At 43.0% G+C, this 27092-nt stretch overlaps 2 protein-coding genes across 3 annotated transcripts in view; one reads left to right on the forward strand and one right to left on the reverse strand.

Annotated features, from left to right (window-relative positions):
- USP25 (ubiquitin specific peptidase 25) overlaps positions 1-22851 on the reverse strand; it is a 97130-nt gene extending 74279 nt beyond the window's left edge. For both annotated transcript variants that reach the window (XM_040582873.1, XM_040582872.1), the window contains exons 1-2: positions 22704-22851; positions 1033-1110 (exon numbers count right to left, since the gene is read on the reverse strand). In XM_040582873.1, coding sequence (XP_040438807.1) covers positions 1033-1110; positions 22704-22748 — 123 coding nt within the window. In that variant the 5' untranslated portion in view covers positions 22749-22851. The remainder of the gene's footprint in view (positions 1-1032; positions 1111-22703) is intronic.
- A 75-nt stretch (positions 22852-22926) lies between these two features.
- Positions 22927-25696, forward strand: LOC121083030 (basic proline-rich protein-like). Its single transcript, XM_040582874.1, has 2 exons — positions 22927-23595; positions 25335-25696. The coding sequence occupies exons 1-2, from the start codon at positions 22927-22929 to the stop codon at positions 25365-25367; spliced, it is 702 nt and encodes a 233-aa protein (XP_040438808.1). The 3' UTR covers positions 25368-25696.
- The last annotated feature ends 1396 nt before the right edge of the window (positions 25697-27092 follow it).

Consider the following 27092-nt stretch of genomic DNA (forward strand, 5'->3'; position numbering starts at 1 on the left):
AGTCCCCTCACCCTTTTATAATTTTTCCTAACAACAAAGGTCAACGTTACAAGCAACTTACAAGATCAATGACACATTGTATTTTCAGGTGAAATATGATTAGAGAAGAAAGTTTCCAAATTTTACATATTCTGTATACTTCACCATTTTTAACCAACAGAAAGATAAAATATATTGTAAAAATTTACTTTGGTAGAAATCCATTTATTTCAGAAAAAAAATTAAACGTCTTGTAGTGCAAGTCAATCCCTCAACAAGCATAATCAACACACACAGACTTAACAGAAGCTAAATTCTTCTGAAAATCTACCATTTCATTTTTAAAGCAAGAAATACTGTCTTTTGAGGGGCAGTTGTAATTTATGCTGAATCTGAAGAAACAGCTATATGTATATATGATTTAAATTCACTAAATCCTCATTTACTATGTATAAATGGCTAAAAAGCTCTGCCTGAGGGAAACAAGGCTTCTTTTTTTGATTTAGATATATATATGCATATATATGTATTTGTGGAAACAGAACACAGCGAGACCTGCCATTCTTTACTTGCATCGAAGAACTCTTCTGTGCTATGAAAGAATTTACAATGGTTGAAAATACAGTGAAGCAATAGCAAATTAGCAAAGAGTGGCAAATTCAAGTTCTTCATTCTACATACTGAACAGGACCTGTGCATAATAGAAAACTCAACTACACCTTGACAAGAAACAATACTTAACTCATCAGTTGACCAGTTGCAGTAGCACCACGGTATTTCAAAACACTTTAGCCAAAGGTTAAAGGCAAGTCAAACCATTCCTATCTTTTCATTTTTGAACAGCAGATTAATTTTTATGTCTGTAGCAGAAGCGATCAAGATTCCTTCTAAAGTGAACAAGCCATCATTATTACCTTTTTTCCCCTGAAATAAATCTAAAAAGTATTCAAGCTGGGAAGGAAGGGAAAACAAGAGTAAGAAGGGGTGGAGTTTATGGCTTTCATAGGCAGTTAAGATATATATGTTCTGCTGTAAGTCAGACATCCATCTTACCTTCAGTGCTTGTTGTAGTACCTGGATGTCATTGATACCAGTGATCTCCCTCAGCTGATTTAAAAATGTTTGCTGGTGCTAAAAACAAAAACAGATCATCAAAATAAGATAGGAGCCAAATAACAGCAAAACCAATTACTTACAAGAATATGCTCTTCTGCAAACATTAGAAGTATCCCCATATATAAGCTTTATGCACCACAAAGGGGTAGAACCTTCATTATTCAAGCTTCTCTTAGTTTCTGCAACTTGGGCACTTTTAATTCCCAAATGTAACAGTCTGGTGTTTTGGGTTTTTTTGGGGTTTTTGTTTGGTGGGTTTTTTTTTTGGTTTGTTTTTTTTTTAAAAAGAAAAAAATTGACAACGGGTGAGCTTATGCAAGATGTGTTTAAGCAACCTATATGAAGCTCCAATTGACCCTCCTGAACAAATAAAATTCCATAGCTTGGTCTTCAAAGGCAGTAGGGGGAATAGCTGACTGAACTCCCACCAAAACCAATGTCTTCAGCTCTCAATTATTCTCACCCCATTATTTCCCTAACATACATAATTCCCAGCCATGCCAACCTGAAATACATAATTCCCAATCATACCAACCCAAAACCAAATAAATTCATCTCTACTGATCATTTCAGTATTTTAAGAGAAGTATTATAAAAATGTCCACATGAAATACAGTTTTTCAAGAATAAACCAAAACCTTAGGAATCCACCTTAACTGCCTTCCAACACCAGTTGAATCCAACTGTCCCAAATCACACCACCAGTCAGCACCCATGACTGAGTTTAAAGTAACAGATGGAGTTAAAGGAGAATAAAAGGTTCTAGGTCTCTCAAATCACTTCATAAGATTTTTGAGGCTTTTTTTTTTTTTTTTTTTAACAAAAGCCTGGTCCCACTCCTGTTTAGATCCAACATTCCCTCCGCTCATGCTCAGACAGCACATCACAGAAGCAAAAAGCAGGCACTAGGCTAGAACAATCCTTGAACTCCAGTTAACCATTAAATCATCTTAACCATTAAGACAATGAAAACAGAGGGCTGACCATTGTTCCATACTAACAAATTGCACTTTTCTTTTGGCAGATGGGAAAAGGAGAAAAGCTTGGCGGTATTTGCAAGTGGTTTCTTTTTTATTGTCTGCCCACCACATCCTGAACTCAAAACAATAATTTCATCTATAAAAGAGTATTTTGTAAAGTACAGCGTTTTGTTTGTTAGACAAAAAGCGTATTTCCTATCAGTGACAAATAAATATTCTCCTGTTATGCTCCAAATTCAATTAAAAAGAATAAATAACTACAATTGTCTTGCGGCTACTTCTAAAACACTTCTTTTTAAAATTAATTATTTGGAATCAAATATTCCAATACCCTTATTCTCTCCTTATCACAGCTTTGTATAGAGGAGGAAATTAAGAACTGCATGAATGCTGAATTCCCCAGTGTGAAATTAACCTGGCAGGCACTACTTCATGCCCTAATAAGTTGAAATAGAAGGCGTATAGTTCAGGATGTTTATGAATTACATACACAATCTTTTCTTCATTTATGATCCTAAGGGACGCTGCTAACAATCCAATTTGCCTTTTTTTTTTTTTCTTCCTTTTCTTTTTAAAAACCCTGCTATTGGCACAAGAAAAGTGAAGTGAAGCAGGAGAACAAACTCCCACTCTATCCCTATCCCTCACCCCCTCATTTGTTTACTCTGTGCATTTCATAGCACTGTACAAAGGCAGGACTTGTTTCCCCTGTAAAGTTGCTTTCCTGCCCCTGGGTCTGGCAAGAAGCAAAGAATAGAAACAGAATATTTGGGAAAAGTAATTACAACAGCATTAAAATCAGCAGGAGCAATTCAAGGGCAGTGCATGGCAGCAAAAGGGATTTCTTTTTGTATTTGCTACTAATGCGACAGTTTATAAAGCAGAAAATAGTTTCACTATAAATTATTATAGCAACAAGTTGTAACGGTTTTATGTATCTTCCACAATATATACAACACTTGGAAAGGCTGACTGGAGGATATTCATTGTTCACAGAGATTTGGAAAAGACAGAAGAGACACAGTTTACCAACAAAGAATCTCTTCGCAGTTCAAAATATTGGCTGTTAACTTATGAGCACAGCTGTGACTTATAAACCTAGCCATCTGTAGTTTATACACAGATTTCAGTATTGCAGCGCAAAGCTGTGGTTTGAGGTCCCCTTCCCAAGGACATAGACATTTAGCAGATCAGAACCAGGCCCAGGGATGCTGCTTTCTCATCAAGCAACAATTTAAGTACCTAAACTCTTGGCCTTAAAAAAAAAAGTAGATTTAAGGCACTCAGCTCCAAAATTTCTAACTGGTAGTTAATTGAACAACACATAGACTATATAAGCATCCTAGTTACAACTGACAAAAATTAAGAGGAAAATTAGCAGTTATCCCAAATACCTTTAAGGGGACCCGAACTGCTCTGGGGTCACAAACACTTGGCTTAGACATTACTGGCTCTTCAGGTAAACATGGACAAGCTGCCATTAAACTCTAACTGAGCTTCAAATCACACATAAGTTAAAGAATGATGATAAAATTCCCTTCCTAGAAGGGGAAGGACAAAAGATAAAAACAAAGCAACAAAACCAGTGTAATTGAAGTTGTTTCCACCTGATCAATATGTTCTCTTAATACCTGCCAACAGACTAACAGGACTTCAGAAACTATTATAAAACTGCGTAAGGCAGCTAAAAACTTCTTAAGGCACCATTTGAGTGGTGGCCTTCTCTTCCACACATTCACCATGTTCCCCTCATCCCCTCAAATCTAATATACCTGACAATCTCTACTGCATACAGACCTTTCCTGCAACTGCATGTTTAACTTTGCCATTATTCTCCTTTATTGTTATATTGATATGTTACCACCCATGAAACTGTATTAACACAGGTAATTATATTTCTTTTCATTACAAATGACAGTGCAGGCAACTACTAGCAAACTTCATTCATTAATCAAGGGTGTGAGATCCAGTTTTCTTTTCTGTTTTTCTTTTCACTTACAAAGTTTGTGAAATACAATCATACCTAAATTCAGAGAGCTAATACTACTTAGTTCTTGATGTAACTAATTTAGTGCATCTGTACTAGACTGCAGAAGTCAAAACGGGTAAAGTTTATTTGTTTTGAATTACACTCCTCTAGTACAATAGATGATTTTAAAAAAAAATATTTCACTGTTACCCATGACGGAAGTTCGGACATCAATTTCTAATGCAACTGTTAAATAGTTAAGTCCCTTCTGTACTGTAACTAATATTTAATATAATACTTAGGACAGACTTCTACATACAAAGTGAGCCACTCTCCTTACTCCTATTAATGCTCCTTCTGATTACATCTACCCTAGAAGCTTTACTTTTCCCAGAGCTCATGCTGACTTGAGCTGAAGTGACTGTAGCATATAGAACCTCAAGTATCCCCAAACACTAATGTAGATATTCTGAACAATTATGATCCTGATTCACTCAAAGGCTTACCAAAAATACCCGAAAGAGCTCACCCTACACTAAAGCAAATCCAAAACCCAAAGGTGGTGGCATACAAGTATTTACAATTGTCTGAAGCATCTACACTAATGTCAGGTCAGTGAGGGAAGATTCAGAACACAACTACAGAAAAAAGTCGCCATCTTTTTTCAATACAGCTCTTCCCCGATTCCCTCTTTTTTCCAACCTTGCATTAGTAGAGGCTCAAATTCTGAATTATAACTCACTGTCCATTAATTCAATTTAATAAGCAACCTCCCTCTTCAAACGCAGATCCAAAAAGATCATTCCAACAGAACCAGGTGCAACTACTGAAATTCTTTTGGATCCTATTCGCTTATACCCACTTCTGTTCGCCATCCTTTCCTCAAACTTATGAGTGATTCCATAGTTTATCTATAGCACAGATTCTCCAGTTTAGTAGTCAGGACTCCACATGTATCTACAGTGCAGCACCAAATGCGTTACAATATATGTGCACACATATACATGACATACACACACACACTCCACGTAGCTTGATCTGCACTTCACTCAGTTCTAAACCAGCTCCAGGACTCTGCCTATGACACCAGACCCTGCCGGTGCAACTGCTAGAGGGTAACCCAAATCCCTGGCCTGACAAAGGAGATGGCTCACTGATGCTATAGCCGCCCTGAGATCCAGCTGCTCACACCCCTCAGTCCCACCACACCAAGCAGTAACCAGTTCCCTGGGGCTTTCATGCATGACCTATTCCCAGCCTTCCCCCTTCCCTCTGGCTCTCCGAGGTATGCAATATGTATCTCCAGGCTTTTGGCTCTTGGAAGATGTTAACTAACAGGAAATTCTCCCATTTTCCTGGATGGATGCCAAATTTGTGTATTAGGAATACATGCCCTTATTTCCAATTCTTTCCTTTTTCAGCCATTCCTCCCTTCCTCTCAGGAAATGCCCAATTAAGATTATCTGGTTTATAACCTCACACAATAGCATATTCAGTAGCTGTGCCAGCTAGTGAAGCAGAAAAGGATCTGCACTATTATCTGCTTAGGGAGATACTGCACGCAAATTAGTTCCACAACAGTACTGTAAACTCTGACAACTTACCAAAAATCACAGCAAAAAGCTAAATTACAGAAAAAAGGTAAATCTCAATTTGACTAATTCTGAATCATACTGCAGATAAATTTGGGAAAAAAAGTTAGCCACCTTTTGATCTGTTTATTTTCTCATCTCTGCAGCTTCTGAAGAATTACATGTAAACTTTGGCTTTATTCATGCAAACATCCAAATATTTATTTGTAACACAAGCATTTTCAAACTTAGAAGACAGAACAACCCTCTTCAGTTTCCAAGCACAGAAAAAGTCTCATGTTTAGTAATAAACAAGATGGTCCAACCACTACCAGAAGAAATCAGGGCCTACTGCCTCACTACACAGTTCATTTAAATAGGACATAATGAAAACTAACTACAGAAATCCCTTCCTTCTCAAGGGTTGAACACTTGTACTAGAGATAAAAAGAAAGGGAAAAATGCAAATGCCAAGAACAGCATCCTGACTCAGTCCCTTCACACAAAAAATGCTTACTTTGCTTTCCAGTGGAACACCGATTTAGAAGAGCTATTTGTTGGAGGAAAACCCAAATGACACTGTACAAAATATTTTATATTAAAGACAAGTCTACTGTAACCTGAGCTGCAGACTACCTGCTAATGGTACAGTCTGCAGACAAGTAACTAATAAGCTAGTTTCCTCATATGATGTTGCTGTAATGAGAACACAGAGATTAGAAGAATGTAATCCTCTATAAAAAGGATTTAAGTTTCTGCTACAAACAAACAAATGAAGAATAGTTAACATACAAAAGACAAGCGTGCTAAAGACCCTCAATTACTACTGTGAATGTCATTTTCTGCCACATTAATCATATCTCCCAGGAACAGTTAAAAGGCCCACATACACTGCTGAGCATTATGGCTTCCAGCAATGCAGATACATTAACCACCTTCTAAATAAACTGTTGGTCAAGTTCCAAATAGGCAAATAAATATTGACTCCTTCCATGAAGATGCTAAGCTGAAACAGAGGAAACACACAGTCAACTCCAGAAGGCTTCGCTGCATGTCTTTGCTCTCACCACCTCTGTCCTCAAGGTTTTTCTGTGTGCGTGTGTGCAAAATGAACATACATATCTAAATAGGTAAATTTAAAAGTAGGCATATGTATATAGAAGCAGTATTTTGCTAATGCAAAGACCAAGTTAAATCTCTGCACTGGTTGAAGGCATTCCTTGTTACAGTACCTACTAAAGCACAATTAATTCAGTTCCCTTGCCTGGTATCTACTAACTGGGTTGGTTTCCTTTCATTTGGTCACAAAAAGAAAAACCTCTTACATGACACTGTACCCTCTAAAAAAGTAGGTAAATATATATTTTTATACGCACCTAAATGGAAAATGTATCTCAGCTTTGGCTTGGACAAAATCACCTGTGGGGAGCAAAGGACATGCACAGAGACCGCAGACTCTCAGTCTGGGACTGCTCTGCACAGCCTGCCAACACCTGCCAATTACAGCAGCAGCTTGTGCAAAGTAGGTAATTACCCACCTGCAACTGGACTGAAAGCACACTTACTTCAAGGAGGCAAAAGGGCACACTGTAGGGCAGTAACTTTCAGCCAGCAACAGCCTGGACCAAACAAAAGTTTAATGGGAAAAGGCTTGAGTGCATTACTTATATGCATACAGTCCCCGTCCCGTCGTCGTCCCCCCCCCCCCCCAAAAAAAATAAAAATAAAGGAAGGATTCGTCTTAGTCATTGTGCTATATAACGTCTATTCTTTATAAGACAACACTCAGAACACTTTCACCATATTTCTATGGCTTCCATGGGCAGTAACAAAGCTGTACTGCTTCAACTGAAAATGCTTTAACAAGCGACTTTTCAAGGAACTTCAAGATTTGATACTAAGGTTTCTACACAACACAAGAGCATGCATTCATGTAAACAGTCACTATTCCGAGACTTACATATGCAGCCCCCCGCCTGCCCCCCCCAAAAAAAATGAACTCTCATTTACTCTTAACATCTAACACAAATTTATTTTAATTCAAGCAAATATTTAATCTTTTTGAAATGAGATTTTAGAGAGGCTTGAAGAGTTTGGTTTGTATTTACTGACAGTAAATATAAGGCAAACCCACCTCGGATAGTTACACACACTTGCAAAATCACAGAAGTTAAATGTGATCCAAATCATCACCTACGTGGGGAATACTCTTGCAATGAGCAGTAAACCCTGTCAGTTCACAGGGAGAAAGTCAGGAACTTTCCAAACCCTCCCACCCACAGGCAGGAAATGTGGCCTCACACCCTTTCTTCCACATTTACACGGACAGCACAGGGAAGGAATGAGAACCTAAAACCAGATTTCTTACACAGCTCAGGAGGGAGAAGAGTAAAGCAAGAGGGAAGCATCACTTCATTATATATGGAACTTCCTAGGCAAATTCTGGGGTGCTAAAGAATTCGAGTAATAATGCAGCTGGAAGAGGCACCACCGAGTACGTAGATACAGTAACACGGAGAGCATTCTGAAAGCAACAGAAACACACTTCCTTGCACGCGTTTAGTGGATTTTGTCTCATTTCCCCTCAGGCCACAGAAGTACTGAAACTCAGCCCTGGACTCCAACTCAATTGCCCTGCAGGTCTATTGCCTGGATTACAACCAAACATGTTCCGGTTATATTACGAAGAGATTCCATTTTTCTCGACTGAAAAAAACCAAACCAAAATAAAATAACAACAACAAAGAAAACAGTGGCTGAAGGCAACAGGAGTAGTCACTATAAAGACAAAGCAAGAGCAAGCACTAGGAGGACAGCAAAGCCGTTCAAAGTAACTTACAAGACCACAATAATAAATGGTGTGATCTATGACAACAGTAGTATTAACTGGCTCAAAAACTTTTGTCATTGCCATCAAAGTAACATTGTTGAAAATCAGTCCCCCAAACCAAAGAACGAACAACCAACAAAAACATGATTGAAGTTCTATCTTAAAATTAGGTTATGAGCTGATTTATGAACACTTGCTCAAGTGAAGAATTGCTAAGCTTCACACGTCTAGCTCTGATTACTCCTAAACATGCTTCACTGAAAGGTTGATAATCAAGAGATGATAACAGCCTTATTACTTACTGAAAACACAAAAGGTGTCAGAAACGTAAAGTTATTGAGTTTTGACATCTGTGTGTTTTAAACCACCGCCGTGCTCAGCACAATAGTGAGCTTCCCAATATTAATGACAGCAGCTCTAAAAATTAACTACCATAAAAATCAATGAGATTTTTAGTTCCATTTAACTGGCTGCAACTTCAGGTTGTATTCACTGGAATGGCCACAGGAAAACTTGCTTTACAAAAATCGCTTTTGATTCTTACACACTCCATTAACTGTGGCAATAATTAACAAAAATATCTCTGCTCCAATCCAAACCTGATGGGCGATTAGAGTTATTGGTAGCAGTAGGGGGGTCTTTCAAAGCACCAGTACAGCTTCCCTGTAAACTATGTACAAATTCTGAAGGACTCCTCCAAGAACCCACCCGTGGAAAACAGCTGGGCAGTGCCACGTACCAGCGGCATGCTGCAGCCTCAGTTCACATCCCAGTCCCACCTCAACATGTTCAGACTCCAGCACCAAGATAGCTGCGAACAGCATGTACAAGCCACAGCACATTAAAACCAGTGGGCTCAATGACAGGTGACACTACTCAGACAGAAAGGAGGCGGCAGCTGGAGGACAACAAATATACAGCTAACTCGCTGTGTATATAAACATATGCATACATACACACATATATATATACACATACACACTTCGCAATCACTCCTGGCTACTTTCTGTTGTAAAAGCTCCCTTCTTAATTTTTTTCTTCTGTTCATAGACATGCCTAAACATTACACTTTACAGTGTCTGCCCTGGCAGTATCACCAAGACACAAGCTTTCTCCTCACAGGAAAGACTATTGCCCAGGGCATCATAATTTTACTGTAGCAGCTATTAAAAATGTCTTTTTGAATGTCTGTCAAATAATTCATAAAAATCTTGTCTTTCCAACGTCTGAAACAACGCTGTGAAGATCCACATTTTAACTTCCCACTTTGAGATATTTTCCTTTACATCCCAATCACTGTTTAATCCATCATGCCAAACACAAGCTATTCCAGCTCACTTTTCAGGCTCTTCAACAGTCCTTTCATCACCCATTTATTATCTGTCACTGAAAGGCTAAAACCTACATCTCAACTTGAGAGGGCAGTCCTACCAGCCCATTCAAGTGTTTAGCTCTTTTGATACTGGTTTTTTTTCCCCCCAAATAGCCATCATGCCAGTCTCACCCTGCTCTGCACAGTATGTAAGAGTTCCCAAGAAAACAACATCAAGCTAGCCCCTTCGCCTTCCTCACCCTGCTGGATAATGAGGAACACTCCAGGAAAAAACAGAACCAACTCTGGAAGCTGCAAGAAAGCTGCAAGAGTCCTCAGATCTGTGGGATCCCAGTCCCTGCAAATACTTGCGAACAATAACATCTGAAGGGGCTGTCAGACCACAAGCGGCTCCTGACAAGTCAGCTGCCCTTCCCAGGCAGTAGCTCCTGCCAGTATGGGCCAGCCTAGGCTGGTGTTGCCAGATGCCACCCGCTCTGGCCACGAGCCACTCCTGCCTTTGAGCCAGCACTGCCTCTTGCCTGAATCTCCAGCAAGCCAGCCCACGCTCTCAATAAACAATCATAAAGCCACTCTTCGCTTTTAATTAATTTCCTGCTGACTTTGTGAGAGCCACAGGGGGGAGAGGGCAAGACCAAGGCTGTGCCTATTTCCACCAGATTAAACTGTTGTGGAGCAGCAGCCTTATGAGAATGAGTTGTTTCTCTGCCTTTATTTTAACCCTGGTTTTATCTAGTGAGATAAACGGGGCCGGGGGGGGGGGGGGGGGGGGGGGGGGGAGGACTCTCGCAATCCTTCTCCTACTTGGGCACTACTGCAGAAAACTTACTCCAAAAAGAAATCGATAGAAAATTCATACAACAACAGGGATCTGATGCTCCTAGTATGTCTCAGCGGTCCTGCAAAGGAACACACATGCTCAGGGCTACTCCTGCACGGGCTGAAGCCCTATGTGCTGCACTAAGCTCCCTGGTTTGGGTGTTCACACCTAGAAAGATTTAATTTACTGCAACTGTTAATGGCACAAGTATCAAAGATCCCACCTCACCTCAAACAACTCCACTACGCGTCCTAGGTAAGCAATACCAGGGGAGGTTTCACAAACAATTTTTCCACACAAAATTCAGACTACTATAGCCCAGAAATCCTAAACAAAAGTCAAACTGCAATTTTTAAGACAAGTCTGTATTATGAAGATTCCATGGTATTATTCAATAGCAGGGACACATTTGGGCAGAGAGCTCAGCTGTCTATTTTGAATAGGAAGAAAAAAATTAACAGAACGCCTTTCAATAAAGGCTTTTCCCCCTAGTCCAATTAAAAAAAATTACTAACCTGAATTCCTAAAAAGTGGGCTTTGTGATCACAGAGTGTGCTCAGACCCAGGGACACCCGCCCTCCCTGGCCACCTTCAGCAGCTGGGCCCAACCCCAGGGCTCCCCAACACCCTCAGCAGCAGCCCCAGGCTCCCCGGCAGCTTGAGCAGCCAGTGTGCAGCTCCCGATCCGATCGTGCTGCCTGCTGCTGCCCCCCTCCCAGGGCCAGAAGAAGTTAGGAGAGACAACACAGGGAGCTGGAGAAGAAGAGTGGGCGAGAGTACCTCCACTCTACTGCAGGGACGTCTTCCAGGGGTGAGCTCATCCTGCAGCCTCAACTGATCACCCCAAATCCTAACCTGAGGTGCATTACAAAATTAAATTCCATCAGAAAAGTCATGCACCCTTTTTTGCAGCACTCAGTAAAAATATTTAATAGCTTATCCTGCCTGCCACTAATAATTTAAAAAGGAAAAAAAAAAAAAAACACGCAAACTCCTGTGAAGAGACACACATTGTTAGCTTGGGGGGGGTGGGGGGGGAATAAAACAAATAAACTCCACAGAACAACTAGACTACAGATAACTAAGTCACCTAAAATCCAGGACAGTATTTAACAGGCTGCCTGCAAGGTGATGGGTTTCTGACAGCAGTTCCAGCTTCTCCGGTGAGGTGAGACAGCCTTCCCTGGGTCAAGCGCCAGGAAGGCACGGGCACGTGCTGCGTCCCTGCAGAAAGGCCACTGCAACACCACGGACTGTCGGCCTGTGAAGGTCAGCAAGCAGCTTTCCTTTTCGTTAGGTAGTAACCTCAATGGATGCAGATGACATTAGAATCAAGATGAACTTCAAGCACAATGGAGACACTGTAGTATTTAAAGATGTGTTGAGATTTGCACTGAGGATCAGCATGTAATTTTACTACCTCAAAATCAAAGAAATAGCAAATTTAGCAATGTATTCTTTCAAGGAGAAAGAAAAAAAGCTAATCTTGAGAATATTTGTTTTGGTTTTGTTTTTTCATGAACTTTGAATTATCTTCTATTGAAACGCACATTTGCCTCAGCCCCCACAGAAAGCTGAACATGTTATATTCTAATATATGACAACATGGTCTCAAAAAACTTACAACTTTGGTTTGTAACTGCTGTTTGTTGTAACTTAGCCCTGTCAGTCTCCCCTACTCTTGGCAGCAGCGTGGCACTATCATACCGTAGTGACTTTCTGCCATCCTTCATCACTGCATACCTAGCTGAAACTTCACATGCTGACTTGCATAAAAGTGGTATGAAACACTCCTCTGAGGAGTTCACATTTCTGAAAAATGATGTGAAACATAAAAATTTTTAATTCTGCGCTGCCTTCCTAGCCACAGTGTTATGCCAACACATTCCCCAAACAACAAGAGAGGTAATAAACTCCCAACAACAAAATCTTCACCCCTTTTCTATTCAGTAAGGTCATGAAGCAACAGTCTTCAGCATTTTTGCTGGGGATAGCAGGCTGATGCAAACTCCTTCCCTGGTCCACAACAGCACAGCCGAGCCTGTACACCACACACATCCCCTCTCAGCACTAGGCAGCAGGTGGCACATTTACCAGTCGTCTTTAAATCAGGCCCAGAAAAGGCTTCAAGGTAACACGCCAAGTTAGCAAGAGCTGGAACTGATGATGATGGGGCAATCTGTCTATAAATCCAGAGGCTACCCAACAGACCAGCTGACTGTACCCAAAAAAGCAGCCAAGTCTGCTTCAAGTGAGGGGACAATTGCAGTCCAGCCAGGGCTGTCACAAGAAATGCTCTGTGGCTTTTAGCACTAAGTCCCACAAAAAACGTGCAAGACTAGAAGGAACTTTTAGAAGTTGCCAGTAAGATGTTGGTTATTGTTTAATTTCCCAACAAGTAATGGAATACAGAGAGAAAGAGAAGACTTAATTCTAGTACCCTATTAAAAAAAAAAAAAGTTATACGCTTAGATGCCTGAATTAAAAAAGCTTGCCAATTACTACCACCAATAATTAAAAGGTTCTAATGTAAGAAAAGAAAACAGTAGTGGGCAAGTCTAAATTCAAAGAGCACGGTCATCAAACACGTGAGAAGTTACATGAGACACACATGCAAAATTTGAAGAAAAGAAGCTGACAAACAGGAAAGTAGGTAATATCAAGAACAAGAAAAATTGTAGGCTGTCCAAAAGCTACTTAGCTTAAAAAAAATTTAAAAAAATCATATTTAAAAGCTTAAAAAAAACCCACCAACTTTCTCTTATGTATTTTCCCATGATTCTGTACCAAAACAAAGCAAAGGTTAAAATCTGCAAAAATATAAAATGCTTTCTCAGTCATAACATAAGATTTCGGGGATACGATGAAATACACAATATTTGGTCCTTTAACCAGGCCAGTTACACCTATGCACTTTTGAAAGCGTTAAAAAAGAGAGTACAGGAGAAATTCCTTCTTCAAAGCAGCACATTTTCAGAGGAATGAAATGAAACCAAACAGAAAAGGGAAGTGGAGTAGGAGTCTATTCTCACCACCTCCTCCTCTTCCAGAGACGATGAAGAACGCCACGTGCCTGTGCATACCCAGCCTTTTCCAGATGCTTACTTTAAAGCACTCAAAGCATACACCTGAATGTAAATGAATACTATTTTCAACTTCCACATAACACTTCTTTTTGTCTGGCTTAATCCTAGTAAAAACACAGCTGAACTCAACTTGTCAAAATGTGGGGATTTTTAATTGAATTTTATTGAAATTCAGAAAAACAAATTTGTGGTTTGAGAGTAAGAACAGAAATTTTCAGCACAGGTACCTGACTTCTCTTGAAGTCGTACAGCTGTGAGAAGAAAAGCCATCACAGAAACCACGCACGAACTCAAGCCCAGTATTTACTGTTCATCAAAAGTAACAGATAGCATTAAATACAGCTACACAATTCACAATCCAAAATTTTTACATCTCAGACCCTAATGTCAGGCGAACACCTTGTTTTAATTAAAGGGAGCCCTCTGGATTATGGGGTACAACATGAGGGAAACAATGAACTGTCAGTTTGTAGGAAGGAGCCACAGAGGTGTACATAATGTCACTATATCATGTGCATTAATTTCCATAAATTCTGCCTAGACCACGATAAGATACCAGGGTCAATAAAATTTAAACAGCTATGGATCATGCCTTCAAAACACTAATGCCCCTCTGAAAAGCTTCTATCAAATACATTATTCTGTCTAAGTGTGCTTATTGTAAAGCTTAAAAATATGTTTTCACCTGATGGCTAAAAAAGCTTTAGTCAAGGATATTTAAGCAGCGTCTGCATTTGCTCAATGCCTAAACTTTGATAAGCTTGACAGTTGCCAGGTAGTTGATAATAGAATCATTTTAGAGGAAGTGCTGTGCAGGGCATTGTTTTTTTCAGCAAGAATCGACCAGTTAAAATAATTCAGAGACCTACTATAATCAAAAGCATCAAGTCACAGCTGTGCATATCAGAATAAAAACTATTAGAGTGTGCATATCAATTATTTCTGTTGCGCTTTAAAAATATATATGTTTTACATACACAAATCTGTGTCAGGCAATGTTTCCAAAGCTAACCTAGTTGCACTTCACCCTTCAAGCTGTTCCACATCACATGTTATTTGGATTCCACCTCTCTAACATCCTTACTCCAGAGAGCTACATTAAAAGTGTGGACACTTAGTGTTGCCACCTCTCACAACAGTGCTATTTCTGTTAAAGTCCCATCATCAGGTAACATCAGGTTTCAGGAAAACTTTCATGCTGATGGCTTTCAACGTGCTCCTGAACTTCATCCATTATGGCGAAGATAAGCAAAAGTACATAGCCAACAACATATTAAAAAGAATGAAAACTACAAAAACCTAACTGTAAAAAAAACAGTGCTGCCTTAAGCTGCAAGAGTCTACATCTATATAGATTGAATACTTTCATTGATTTTCAAATGCTTATCATTAATGTTACTAAATACATGGAAAACAAGTCCATAACTAAGTGGACAAGAACTCACAAAGCCTGCCACACATGACTGAAGTTGTCAGTGTCCCCCACTCATGACAGTGTGTCAATCCGTCCTTTATACCATCTCAGGACCCAATTCTTTCTTCAACATCACAGGAGTCTCAACATTGACTCAAAAGGTTGCTTAACATCTTACTCATGTTAAAGCCTAAAACCACACATTTTGCACCATGTTCACCAGGAAAACTACTACATTGTCCAGTAGGTTAAAACCACCCTTCTGCCAGAAGATACAGCCCTGCAGCTATCAGCAGAAGGGAGCACAACACCACAGTCGCTCCAGATCACAGACCAGCATATTCACCCCAAATATCCAGGCAGGGAGCTGTAACCCATGCAGCAAAGAGACAGACTCAAATTCCCTTTACTCACTTCTGAAAACTGGAAGGGTATCATAGAGCAGAAAGGTGGCATGAACAGGATCACTCAAAAAGAAGTTTCATGAAAGTTTTCTATTAGTGGTCTATAGAGCCCTTAGTTAGTCTTTTGAAAGTTCTGAAGTCCTAAAGAAATCTAATGATAAAGAGATCTAAAGCCTGCAATACAATGAAAGCACGCAAAGTTTAATGTTGCAAAAAAGCAACATTTTAAATGGTGATTGTCCTCAACTATGGCACACAGTACAGTTGCTCTCCATTCTACCTAGAAGTTTACTTGAGGTGTGTTGGTACAACACAATTTATGACAACATTTATATTCAGCACAGCATTAATGTAAGGTAACATTAAAAAATAAGACATGTGCTGTTCAGAACACTTTATTGCCAAATTAAGAGTTACAAGCATTTGCAAAAAAACAGCAAGAGATGCCATTTGCCAATGTGATGCAGGAAACAGGAAAAAGTATTTCGTTTTACTTGGCCCAAAGCCTGTAGCATCAGACAAAGCATGTCCCTGTATCCTGCTCAGCAGTAAAGCATCTCACCGCCTCATCTTTACCTCAGTCTCACAACTTTAGATTACTTTATCACTATATTTATTATTTGAAAGAAAGAAAAAGGGGGAGAAAAAAATTAATTTATCAGAAAAGTTTCAATTTTACACACTTTACATACAACTAACTTGATATTTACAGTACTAGCTTTTCCGTGTTAATTATACTTGAGCACCCGTTAACTAGAACTTTATGCGCACCACAGTTCCAAAGTGAATGGAAGGAGTTACAACCCCACCTATTGTACACTTAGCTCTCTGGCAGAAGTCACATGCGAGTTATGTTAGTTTCACTGAATTAGTGAAACTGAACTAATATTCACTACAGTTAAGTATCTCCTATGGTTGGTAGGTTGGCTTCTTAACAGCACCTCTCAGCTAACAGAAACGGTCTTTTACTAACGGGGAAAAAACAAACGAACCAAAAAAAAGACCGACATCTACCTTGAATTCAGAAAACAATTTTGGAATATGTTGTCACAACAGCTTCTCCCACATTACTTAACCTAATCTCTGGCTCGCTATTTGCATTGTGATGCTACACTGATACCCCAAGCAGGAGTCAACAGCCCCCTGGTGAGAAGCTGAATTCTCTCAAATTACCTGCTGACCAAAGATCAACACATCAGTAATTCAGTCACTGGGTTTTGATGGGAAAGTTTTAACACATCTATCTAAAAACAAACAAAAATCCAAACACAAAAAAAAAAACAACACACAAACCTTCACTATGACTTGGTGCAACCTTCCCTGCCTTTACATAATCAGACTGGTTATCACAAAAGAACAGGAAAGCAAAAGTGCTCACAATACTTTCGTTTCCCAGAGAAGCTGCTCCCAGACATGTGGCTTTTCAACTCAAAAAGTAGAAAAGACTTTCCTGTCTAGGTCCAGGTCACGGCAACACACACCCCTCCAAATTTTAAAAGGTTTTAATATTCTCTTTAAATTCACTTCAAGGATTTTAACAAAACCAAAAGTTGGGCTTTTAAAGGAATTTATTCCTAAAGGAAAATATATAAGTGAAGACACAGCTCTTAATCTTTTTGTTTACGTTTTAAGCTAAGGAGTATCAGGACTGTCACATTTGACTCTTAACTTTTGCCATACGACCAGCTGGGAATTCCAAATCAGCATCTTGATTACAGAAAGCTAAGAGCAATAAAACATACAGGAACCCTAGAAGCACCCCTGCGTGCCTCAATAACCGCCTCCTCCACTGGCACCAGCAGCAATGGCTGTAAGGGGGTGACTGATGCAGCACCCCAAATAATTCCTGGCACAGGTGACGTGCGAAGGTTAGACACCTCCCAGCTAGTTCTGCAAAGATCTCAGACCAGCCTGAAAAGGTAGCCCCCAACTCAGCTGGGGCGTGGGTAGATTTAACAACCCTGCCACTGCACCAGTCCCCAGCATCCCAGGACATCCCTCAACCCAAGCATGCACGTCACTGAAGTTACAGTGCCAGCTTCTCGCAGATTGAATAATCACTGTCAACACTTGGGTGGGTTCTTCAGCCAGGAGGAAGAGAAGATGTAGCCAAAACCTGAACAGAAAATACATCTTTTATTTCTCTTCAGTTAAAGAAGGCCATGAACACCAACAGAATTCACAGGATTAAAGAGATGCAACTTCCTGCTTTAACATATCCTTTCTTTCAGGCGTAAAAGTGCAAGAAAAGCAACTGTTCAATTATCCTCCCACTTATCTTTACAAAACACTTAAAAATGTGAAATATTTTTCTGTTTTGAGACATGGGTAATCAGCCTTTTGACCTTTTCATAGAAGCTGATGAGTTCCATCATCTTTTGTAGCTGCTGCTCCTAGTAGCTGTAGATACAGGGTTATCCTAAATATATATATATATATTTTTAGGGAGCAATAAAGATATTTTAAAATAATAGTGTAAAAGGTTAACAGGAAATGTATACATCTTACATTATCATATTCTGAAACAGTATTTTTCTTTCAAGGTATAAACCAGAAGATATTTAAAGCGATTATTTCAGACAGAGGCTAACAATAGTACTATAGTTGTAAGCTCCTGCTACAACAATCAAAATTATTACTGAACTTTTGTGAAAGGTTTTCTACAATGCAACAAGCAAAAATGCTATTGAAGGTTTACAGAAAGGTACAGATTGATATTACACTATACCAAGAAAAAAATTCCAAGATTCAGCAGGATTGCATAGCTACCACAAAAATACCCAACCAAACCTAACCACACCCACACATCCTCCCACCAAAATCCATCAGAACATCCACAAAATCAGAAAGCATTCAGCATACCAGTCTCACAAGGGCTTTCCAAATTACTTTGAATCACTGACCTTTTTGCACCTTGCTTTAGCTTTCAGAAAACCCGAAACAGGAATCTATGTAGAAGGTGTAACTACAAGTAATAAGAACTTTTTTTTTTAAATACATAACGAGGTGTGTGTATATCTAAAAGCATAACTCCATAGCACTTCAAATAATTTCTGCAAATTATTTAGTAGATGGTGCAAATGTATCCAGTAAACCAGTCTGGTTATTGGCCAAAAGAGGTAATAAAGCTTTCAAGACCAGCAGTAGTAGCAGGCATAACCCCCCATATTCAAGCATATTCAAGGGGCCTGCCTGCTACACAGTCCAAACACAGGCAGCCCAGCCCGCTCACGGGCAGATATGTAACCCATCCTCATTACATGACCTGGGGTGCATTTCTCAGGAGAGGACACCTGCGTGTTGGTCACAGGCCAGAGCAGCTCTGGCCACATGATGAGAGCAGGAGCCAGAGCCTCTCAGATCCACTGGAGAGTCAGGCAGGCAGGCAACCCTGAACTCAACTGATTAGAACACAAAGATTTTAAAGGCTCTATCCTCAGAAGGTTGCCACCTACCGAGATGAAGAAAAAATAAAAATAAAAAATAAGCACAACTCCCATAATACCTTTCTTGCACACCAGTTCCTCGGTAGACGCTCTTTGTGATCACCTCCTGCCATTCAGGGCTGCATCAACATCCCCATTTCAATTGTTGGAGACGTATGACTGCCATCTTCCATATGAAGAAGTACCACAGTACTAAGAAATCAGTGGCCATTGCTTTCAGGAAAGATAAGCAGTCAGTACCATATTATCTAGATTTTTCAGTAAGTACATCAAACACATGGGATGATCAGAGCAGAAGCACACCCTTACTACCTCAAACAAGAGCAAGGTAAAGGAAGTAAGTAGTATTAGACCTTGCTTTAAGCCATGCATTGTTTCAAGTGATAAATATCCTTCAATGTTTGTGCTTCTTAAACAAAAAAAAAAAACCAAACAAAAAAACCCAAACACAAAGTACTAACTGAGCTGACACACCTAACTTTATTCTACTACTCCTCTGATTATACTGCCAATATGCTCCTGAATCTGAATCACAGGTCTGAAATAACAGTGGGTGTGGGAAACCAAAGGACAGATAAAACACTTTAAGTCCATCATGTATCAACCAACACTCAGTCTCTCTCCAGAAGCAGCAGAACTTGATAATACACATTGCTGAGAGGCCAGCTAAGCATCACCCTTTAAAACAGCTTCTTCATGCTGCTGTTTTGAGATGACCACACAGTAACTACCACTTACAGATGAGACACCACTGAAACACGTATGACCTCTCCAGATTATTTCTTCCAATTACTAGAAAAACCACCATTCACCCCAGCCCCTGTTGCTGAACCCGCTGTGTAAAGGACAGTGGCTGAGGGAAGGGTCTGCACAGCACCAAGGGCAGCCTGGGACCATCTTCCTCTGGGAGGAAGATTCATGTGCACCAACACAAGCTGCCCCCGTGGCAGTGGTGCAGGACTGCTTGGAGTACAGGGGATACTGCAACACACATGCTCTTCAGCAGCAAGAAGCCAGCCAAAAAGGCTTCCACTGGACAGAAACACAGACAAGACAAAATGAAAAGATACTTTTTTTTTTTTAACTTGCCTGGCCATTTACCTTTATTCACATGCTGTCGTCTATAAATACGAACATTACAGATAACCCACAGACACCTAACAACATTAGAGAAGCACAAGAGAGCTGTGACGTGATTATTTGCTACAGGAGATAAATATAAGCTTTAACTAGGAGTCAAGATGGCCAGTAAACATGAAAGAAAAAATTTCTTTCGACCCGATCCAGACGATTTAACTACACAATAAACTAAAGATAGCTTCAGTGGGAAGTGAACTGTTTGTAGCCAAGAGCATTTATTAATACAAACTTACATCTTCAAGTACTGCTGAAATTTGACACATACTTCCTGTATGACTGTAAGAAAACATCTGATGAACAATGTTGGGAACCACAGCTCTGAATAAGGTATGCTGATGACTCAGGCATCTCTTGGAAACCCAATATATTTCTGCTTGTATGTGGTTTCTTCACACTAACAAAAAACAATCATGACAAACTTTGAGGTCTCCAGAACAAACTCTCCTTATTTGTGGAGCATGGGATTTTCTTCCTTTGAGGGAAGACAGTGAGTTAGTGGTATGGTAACCTCTCCACCTTTCAACCATTAATCAGCCCACTATACCTTCACAATTTTTCTTCTTACACGCAAACAAACTGAACGATGTTAAAGTTCATCATCCAATTAGCTATTCATTAGTGTCACTAAAATTAGATACTCACTTTGGAGTCAAACAGTATTTTTTTGCAAAATATTTTCAAGATTGCCCTTTCTCCACCCACCCCAGCATGTGGCTAGGGATAAGATAGGTAACAAGGAGTTTCAAATAATATACTAATCAGATGATTCAACAGAAGTAAAAATGAAAATCCCTGCCGTGAAAAAAGCTTGCTATTTTAGAGTTTCTCTAGATACTTACACAAGGAACCATCATCCACAGATGCTGATTACAACTTCAGAATTACTTGTACTTTCATTTTTTACTGCAGCGCGGATTACCAGGTGATATACCACAGTCTCCAGCCACCCTTAAAGCTTATCCTTGATTTGAAACTAAAGTAGTCCTGAACTACTGACCTGCAAGCAGTAGTTTAGCTGAAAGCTGTAACATTTCTTCTTCAGGGTTACTGACAGAAAGCACAAACCAGCAGCTCCGACCAGTGTTTAACAGGTATTACATAATAAAGTATCTGATGCGACAATTAAGGGATTATTTAATTAAACCATCAACAACAGGTTTTGTAAAAGTTAACCTCGCTCACAAAATCTGTCAGGTTCACAGCAGCAACAAATGAAGTTGTTAAGCGCAGAAGACACACATAGCACGGGACTTGGCAGCAAAATTCTGCTACGTTAGCCTGCTAGCATGCTCCAACTGACAACACTACCAACTGAGGAACGAAGAAACAAAATCAGCCTGTCCAGCCCTTGCCTTCCTGCTTAAGCGGCCAAAATCAGTGCTAACTACTTCCAACTATGATAGCAGCCTTTGGCGAGACACGCCTCTCCCTCCAAATGAGCTCCCTGAACGTAAGTTGTACCACTTTAACCAATTACACTCTCATCATTGCGTTCCCACTGCCCACCCTTATGACTGGAGCCATTTAACTTCCACAATGCCTATGCCAAACCACATATACCTTTATTCTCTTATAAAAGCATCACATGCCATTAAAAAAATAATAATAATAATCAGGGAAGGCACATCACACAGAGGGGAGCCTGGGAGTCACATCACTAACCAGAACAGCTGCATTAAAGAGCAACAGTTACTTTTTTAAAAGTAATTTAAAAATCACTGAAATTTAAATTTTAGTTTTCTTTTTCACTGGCCAGTTCAGTTCACTTCAAGGAAAGAAAAGCTTTAGAAGGCTTTTTTTTTTTTTTTTTTAATAAGGAAACATTTTCCAGCAGCTCCTAGCGCACAGCAGAAGATCCCTAAGCACTGCCACTCGCTTAACCCCATTTCCCGAGGCACGTTAACAGCAGTCCCCAAACCCAGCACCTTCTTACTCCAGCAAGAGCGTCACGGCGCGCCTGTGTCACACGCTGGAAATAGCGTTCACCTTTAGCAGGCGCGATGCAGGGTCACGCCGTGCATGTGCAGCATCCCCCCTCCCAGCCCGTCAGCCCCGCCGGGGCTCGGCAGCTCCTCACCGGCCGCCGCCCCCCGTCCTGCCGCTCCGCAAGTGCAACAGGCCCGCCCGCGGCCCCGCCGCCCTCCCAGCCCGCGGCCGCCCGCTCGCCGGCCCCGGGAGCCGGCCCGGAGGGGGGCTGACGCGGGGCCGGGCTGACCGCGGCCCCCAGCTGCCCGGCCGCGCTCCCCGGTGCCTCCGCGGTCGCCCCGCCGCAGCCGGGCGCTGAGGCGGCGGGGGCTGGGGGAGGCCGCGGCACAGGGAAGGCCGGGCCCCCCGCTCGGCCGGGGGACGCTTCCCGCGGGCCCGTGCGGCCGCAGGGAGCGGGGAGGCTGCGCCCCCCGCGCAGGGGGGGAGAAAAGTTGCCGGCGGGGCGGGGGCTTGGGCGGCCGCCGGAGCCGCGCTGGAGAGGAGCGGCTCCGGGAGGGGGTGGGGGCCAGGCCCGGGCGAGGCCGGCGGGCAGGGACTCGGCGAGGGGCGCGCAGCCGGCTGCCAGGCCGGGCCCTGGCGCAGCGGGCGGGCCCCCGCGGCGCAGTGCGCGGCCCGGGCCGGTGTCTCACCTTGGCGGCGCCGCCGGGCTGCAGCACGTTCTGCTCCACCGTCATGGCCCCCGCGCGACTCCCGGCTGCGCCCCGGGCTCGGCGGGCGGCGGCGGCGCCGTGCGGCAGCAGCTGGGCCGGGCCCGGGCTGGGCGAGCGGAGCAGGAGGCGGCGGCGGAGGAGGGGCGGGAGGGGGAGCCCGAGTCACCGCCAGGCGGGCGGGCCGCCGAGGCGGGCGGCCGGCATGGGGCAGCGCGGATCCGCTCAGGCCCCGCTGTCACTCCCAGCGCGGCCGCCCCCGCCGCCGCCCAGCGAGCCCGGAGAGCCGAGCGCGCCGCCGGCCCCGCCCTCGCCTCGGCCCGCGCCACCGCCGCCCGGCAGCGCCGCCCCGAGCACCTGCCCCGGGCGGAGTCCCCCGCCGCCGGCGGGGCCGCCACCCTGCCCCTTCTCCGCGGTATTTACACCGGCCGCCTCCATCTTGGCGGCGGCGCTCCCCACCCCGCGGGACAGCACCGGCCTGGCTTCGGGCCCAGGGGGAGCGGCCCGGGCCGCTCCGCCGGGAAAGGGCCCCGCGTCCTCCCGCCGGCTGCGGGCTTCCCTCCGCCCCTCGCCGGGGCAGCCCCACCGCGCTGCGCCCCGAGGGACGGCGGAGTTGCCCCCGTTCCGCAGCCGCGGCCTGACGAAGGCGAGCGGCCCCGGGGCCGCAGGGGCCGTTCGGCGGCGAGGCCCGCCCTGCGGTCAGCCCGGCCCGGCCGGCACCGGCGCCGTTCGCCTTCAAGGACCCGGCGCTCTGCGGGAGGTTTGCAGGAAATCTCAGACAGCTGCAGCGCGGGGCGCTCGTAGCGGCGACAAAGCTGAGCGCCAAACGGCACCTCAAGTGTCACATCTTCCCTCCCTACTTCGCTTTAGCGGGGTGAGCTCGGAGGCGGTGGTACGGTGTGCAGCGTTCACATTAAACGGGAACGTCCTTTAACTGTTTCGCTGCTGATTAAAGTGCGGGGAGGTCTCGGGTCCCGGCAGCCGGCACTGAAGCGTGGCACCGCGGGGTGCGCGGTATGGGGAAGGGCACCGTGCCCGGGCGCCGCGGAGCGGAGGCCAGGAGAGGGAGGGGAAGGGCTCAGCTTCGGCCTGTGCTCCGGGCGGGGAAGGCCAGCCTGGCCGAGCCCCGGGGGTGCCGGGCCGTCCCGCAGGCGCTTGGGCAGAAGCGCGGGAGCGGCGGGGGCCCCGGGGCGGCGGCAGCGCGGCCGGCGGTGGCAGCGGGCGGGGCGGGGCCCGGGGGCGGGCTGAGGCGGGCGGGGCCGCTCGCGGCGCCCCGGGCACCCAGCGCGGGAGCGGGCAGCAGCGCCGTGAGCCCCGGCCCGCTCGGCTGCCTCACCCGCCGGAGCGCTGGCGGCTCGTAATTCCGTACCCCCCGCCCCGCCGCACGGGCCGAGTGGTTACGGCGGAGGCTCTCAGGCCGTGACGCCGCCGCCTGCGGCTTGGACTTGAGTCAAACGCGAGCGCAGCCCGCAAAACGCTGCCCTTCCACTGGCGCTTCTGTGCGGGAGGTGTTGCGATTCGATCAGTATTTGCTCTTCTCAGCTTTGTTGCTAATAGATTGTATCAGTTCAAACGTGAAACAGCCTTTCAGGCTGCAATATACAAGGCGATTTTTAAAATTAATGCTCCCTAAGATTTTCTGATGTAAAAGACAAGGAACTATGCAGGTAATGCAATGAGAGCAGAAACGGCTTGCGAATTACTTTTCTAGGGAGAAGAGCAGAAATGATCTCTGTTCAGATTGATGACTGCATGTAGAAAGATAACAGGAGTTCGGGGTTTTCCAAGAGAAGTTTCCTGTAGTGCTGCTGTACCCGAGGGCCAGACTAATCCCTGTGTCCTTCTCTTCCAATATCTAGCCATGCTTTTTCTCATGCAATTTTGCAGCTCCTACACTGTGTCTTTGACATAGGCTGCACTATTTGTGTTCAGATAATTTTCATCAAAGCTATTCAATGTTTATATTATTTGAAAATATTTGCCTCAATGTAGCATTTTTTTGGAAAAAAAAATACATTTCTCTTGCAATAATTTTTTCAAGTCTTTTCCCTGTTTCAGTTAACTCGGTGGAAGAGCTTCCCTGATGGATAGAATGTGGCCAAAAGTAAAGCACTGGAAAGAAATTTTACTTTTTGTCCAACTTACTTCAAATCAGGATGGGATGACAAAGTATCATCTTCTGTTAAACCCCCCTACCAATGCAATTGTCACTTTTGAGGGCTCCTTCCCTTCCTCACTTTCCTTCAAATAAAAAAAGGCTGAGCAATCCACTCCTGAGACAGGGATTTATCATTGAAATACTGACATAATCTGAACCATAGCCATGCAAATTAGGATTCTGTCGTACATATGGTGTTGCTGGAAACCAGACAGAACGGAGTTTCATGTTAAGTTTGCAGCACAAGTTCTATATGAAGTACATTGAGCACAAGACTGGAATTCATACCTCATCAGAAAATACTAACAGTTTTATCGGGGCCACGATTTAGAAAGAGATCTTGACTTGATGATATTAGTATTCTTTAGCGTCATTAATATGTCAAGGAACTATCACTTCAGAAGAAGTTAAAGCGGATTGCTTGGGTTTACCCTTCCTTCCTTTTCTGCTTTCAGATCCCGTTGACAGATGAATTTGTGCAAACCTAGCAGAGGAATCGGTATGATAACTCCAGGTCCAAAAGTTGTCACACCTGCACTGGTACAGCACAGAAAGAACCACTTACGTAATATCATGTAATCTACAGAGCAGTACCTATAAAATATTGTTTCTGAGACATGCTACCTAACAAAGAGCCCACAGTCCTTTAATTTCTGAGCTGTTGCTGATGTGCAATGATCATTTAGCTGTCACACTTTCAGAGCTGCAACCATTTTCTTGCTAGTCTCATCGATGGTACTAGTGCACAGAAAGAGAAGTGATCAGAGGCTGCATGGTGACATTTGCTTGAGTCTCAAGAGCTGAAATGTATTTCTCTTTTTTTATCCCTTCCTGTTGTTTCTGTTGCTGGTTACAAGTCGGGCAATGTACCTTACTGTACCGTTAGTATCTTAAATATTATAAGGCATAGCTATACATATTTTTCCGGATGTTTGTCATATTTCCCCGTAGCTGCTTCTCACCTTTTAACAGTATTACAGGGTTTGGTTGTTAAACATTTGAAAATGTGTTGCACAACCTCTGCCTCCAGCTACTTGTTCCCCTTGGTAAGGCTACTCCTGTTTGCATGGTCTCCTCAACAGCAGTGCTGGAGAAGAGATCCACCTGAAATACAACCACAGCCTCCCCTCCCCCCTAAACCAGTTGTTTTCTTCTGCTAGATCAGTTCCCCAAAATGGTTCACTGACTGGTTGTATGAACAGCTGTGCAGGCCCAAAGAGTGACACAGGCTCAGTGATGGTACCCAGTGAGCTTCATTTCACCTATTTCTTAAATCAGAAAATGATCACACTTTTCTGATTGGAAGACTGCCTGTTGGATGCAAACCATGCCCCTGCTCACTAGGCTTCTTGTCTTCCCACTTTTTGTAAAGAGCAAACCAAATGCCTGCCAACCACAAAACACTTTAGCACATGTTTTATTGTATACAAAGATCATGTACAACAAGAAATAGCTCATTATTTCCCTTGGTTTTCAATAGGCTTGTTTTTGTCTTTAATTAAGTGCATCATTTATTTAGGGCTTTAATTACACTGTGGCTGCATTTGTTACAGCTGAGGAACTACAAGTCAGGACTTCTTGGTTTTCTTTTCGCAAATGTGTAACCTGCTGTATTGGCCATGAGAAAGCAATGCTTTAAAAAGTGCTGTAAATGCTACAAACGCACAGCTTCTGTAATTAACCCTAGAGAAGAGTTTCCCTGGATTCACATTTATAAAACCTATTTTGGAGCTCTATCACTTAGGCCTTTTTGCTATGCAGTAAGTAGTTCAGCCACCTGAAACAAAATCACCACTGCCTCTCAAGAAGCTTTTAAGCATAACACCTTTTAAATCATAATTTGACAATTACTCTCTATATCACCGGTAACGCTTCAAACATTGCTCCTGCACTTGCAAAATCTTATGTTGGTTATTCCCCAAGGGAAGCAAAACAAAAACTAAGCAAAGTTGTAGCTCAGGAAAGAGAGAAATTGTTTCCTGAAAGCCTTCAGAAAATCTAAAAGTAAAACGAAAATGATGTGAGTGTATTTTTTGTTGCTGTACAAAATACAATTTCATGTTCCATCATTTATGTACCTTAAATTGAAGGTCCTTCACCTTCCCGTTGCTTCCTGACAGTAGACGTCTATTCATATACCTTCTAAAAGTCAGATGCTACATTCAAAATAAAAAATTTGAGATTTAGAGTACTGAGTCCACATAACTGCAGCT

Source organism: Falco naumanni, chromosome 2 (assembly GCF_017639655.2).
Source record: "Falco naumanni isolate bFalNau1 chromosome 2, bFalNau1.pat, whole genome shotgun sequence".
NCBI lineage: Eukaryota > Metazoa > Chordata > Aves > Falconiformes > Falconidae > Falco > Falco naumanni.

What these genes read in the sequence shown, in the direction of transcription:
- LOC121083030 (XM_040582874.1), top strand. Translation starts at nt 22,927, where the DNA reads ATGGGGCAGCGCGGATCCGCTCAGGCCCCGCTGTCACTCCCAGCGCGG. An exon ending in CCCTACTTCGCTTTAGCGGG is followed by an intron (nt 23,596 to 25,334) that starts GTGAGCTCGGAG and finishes TTCTGCTTTCAG; the next exon opens with ATCCCGTTGACAGATGAATT.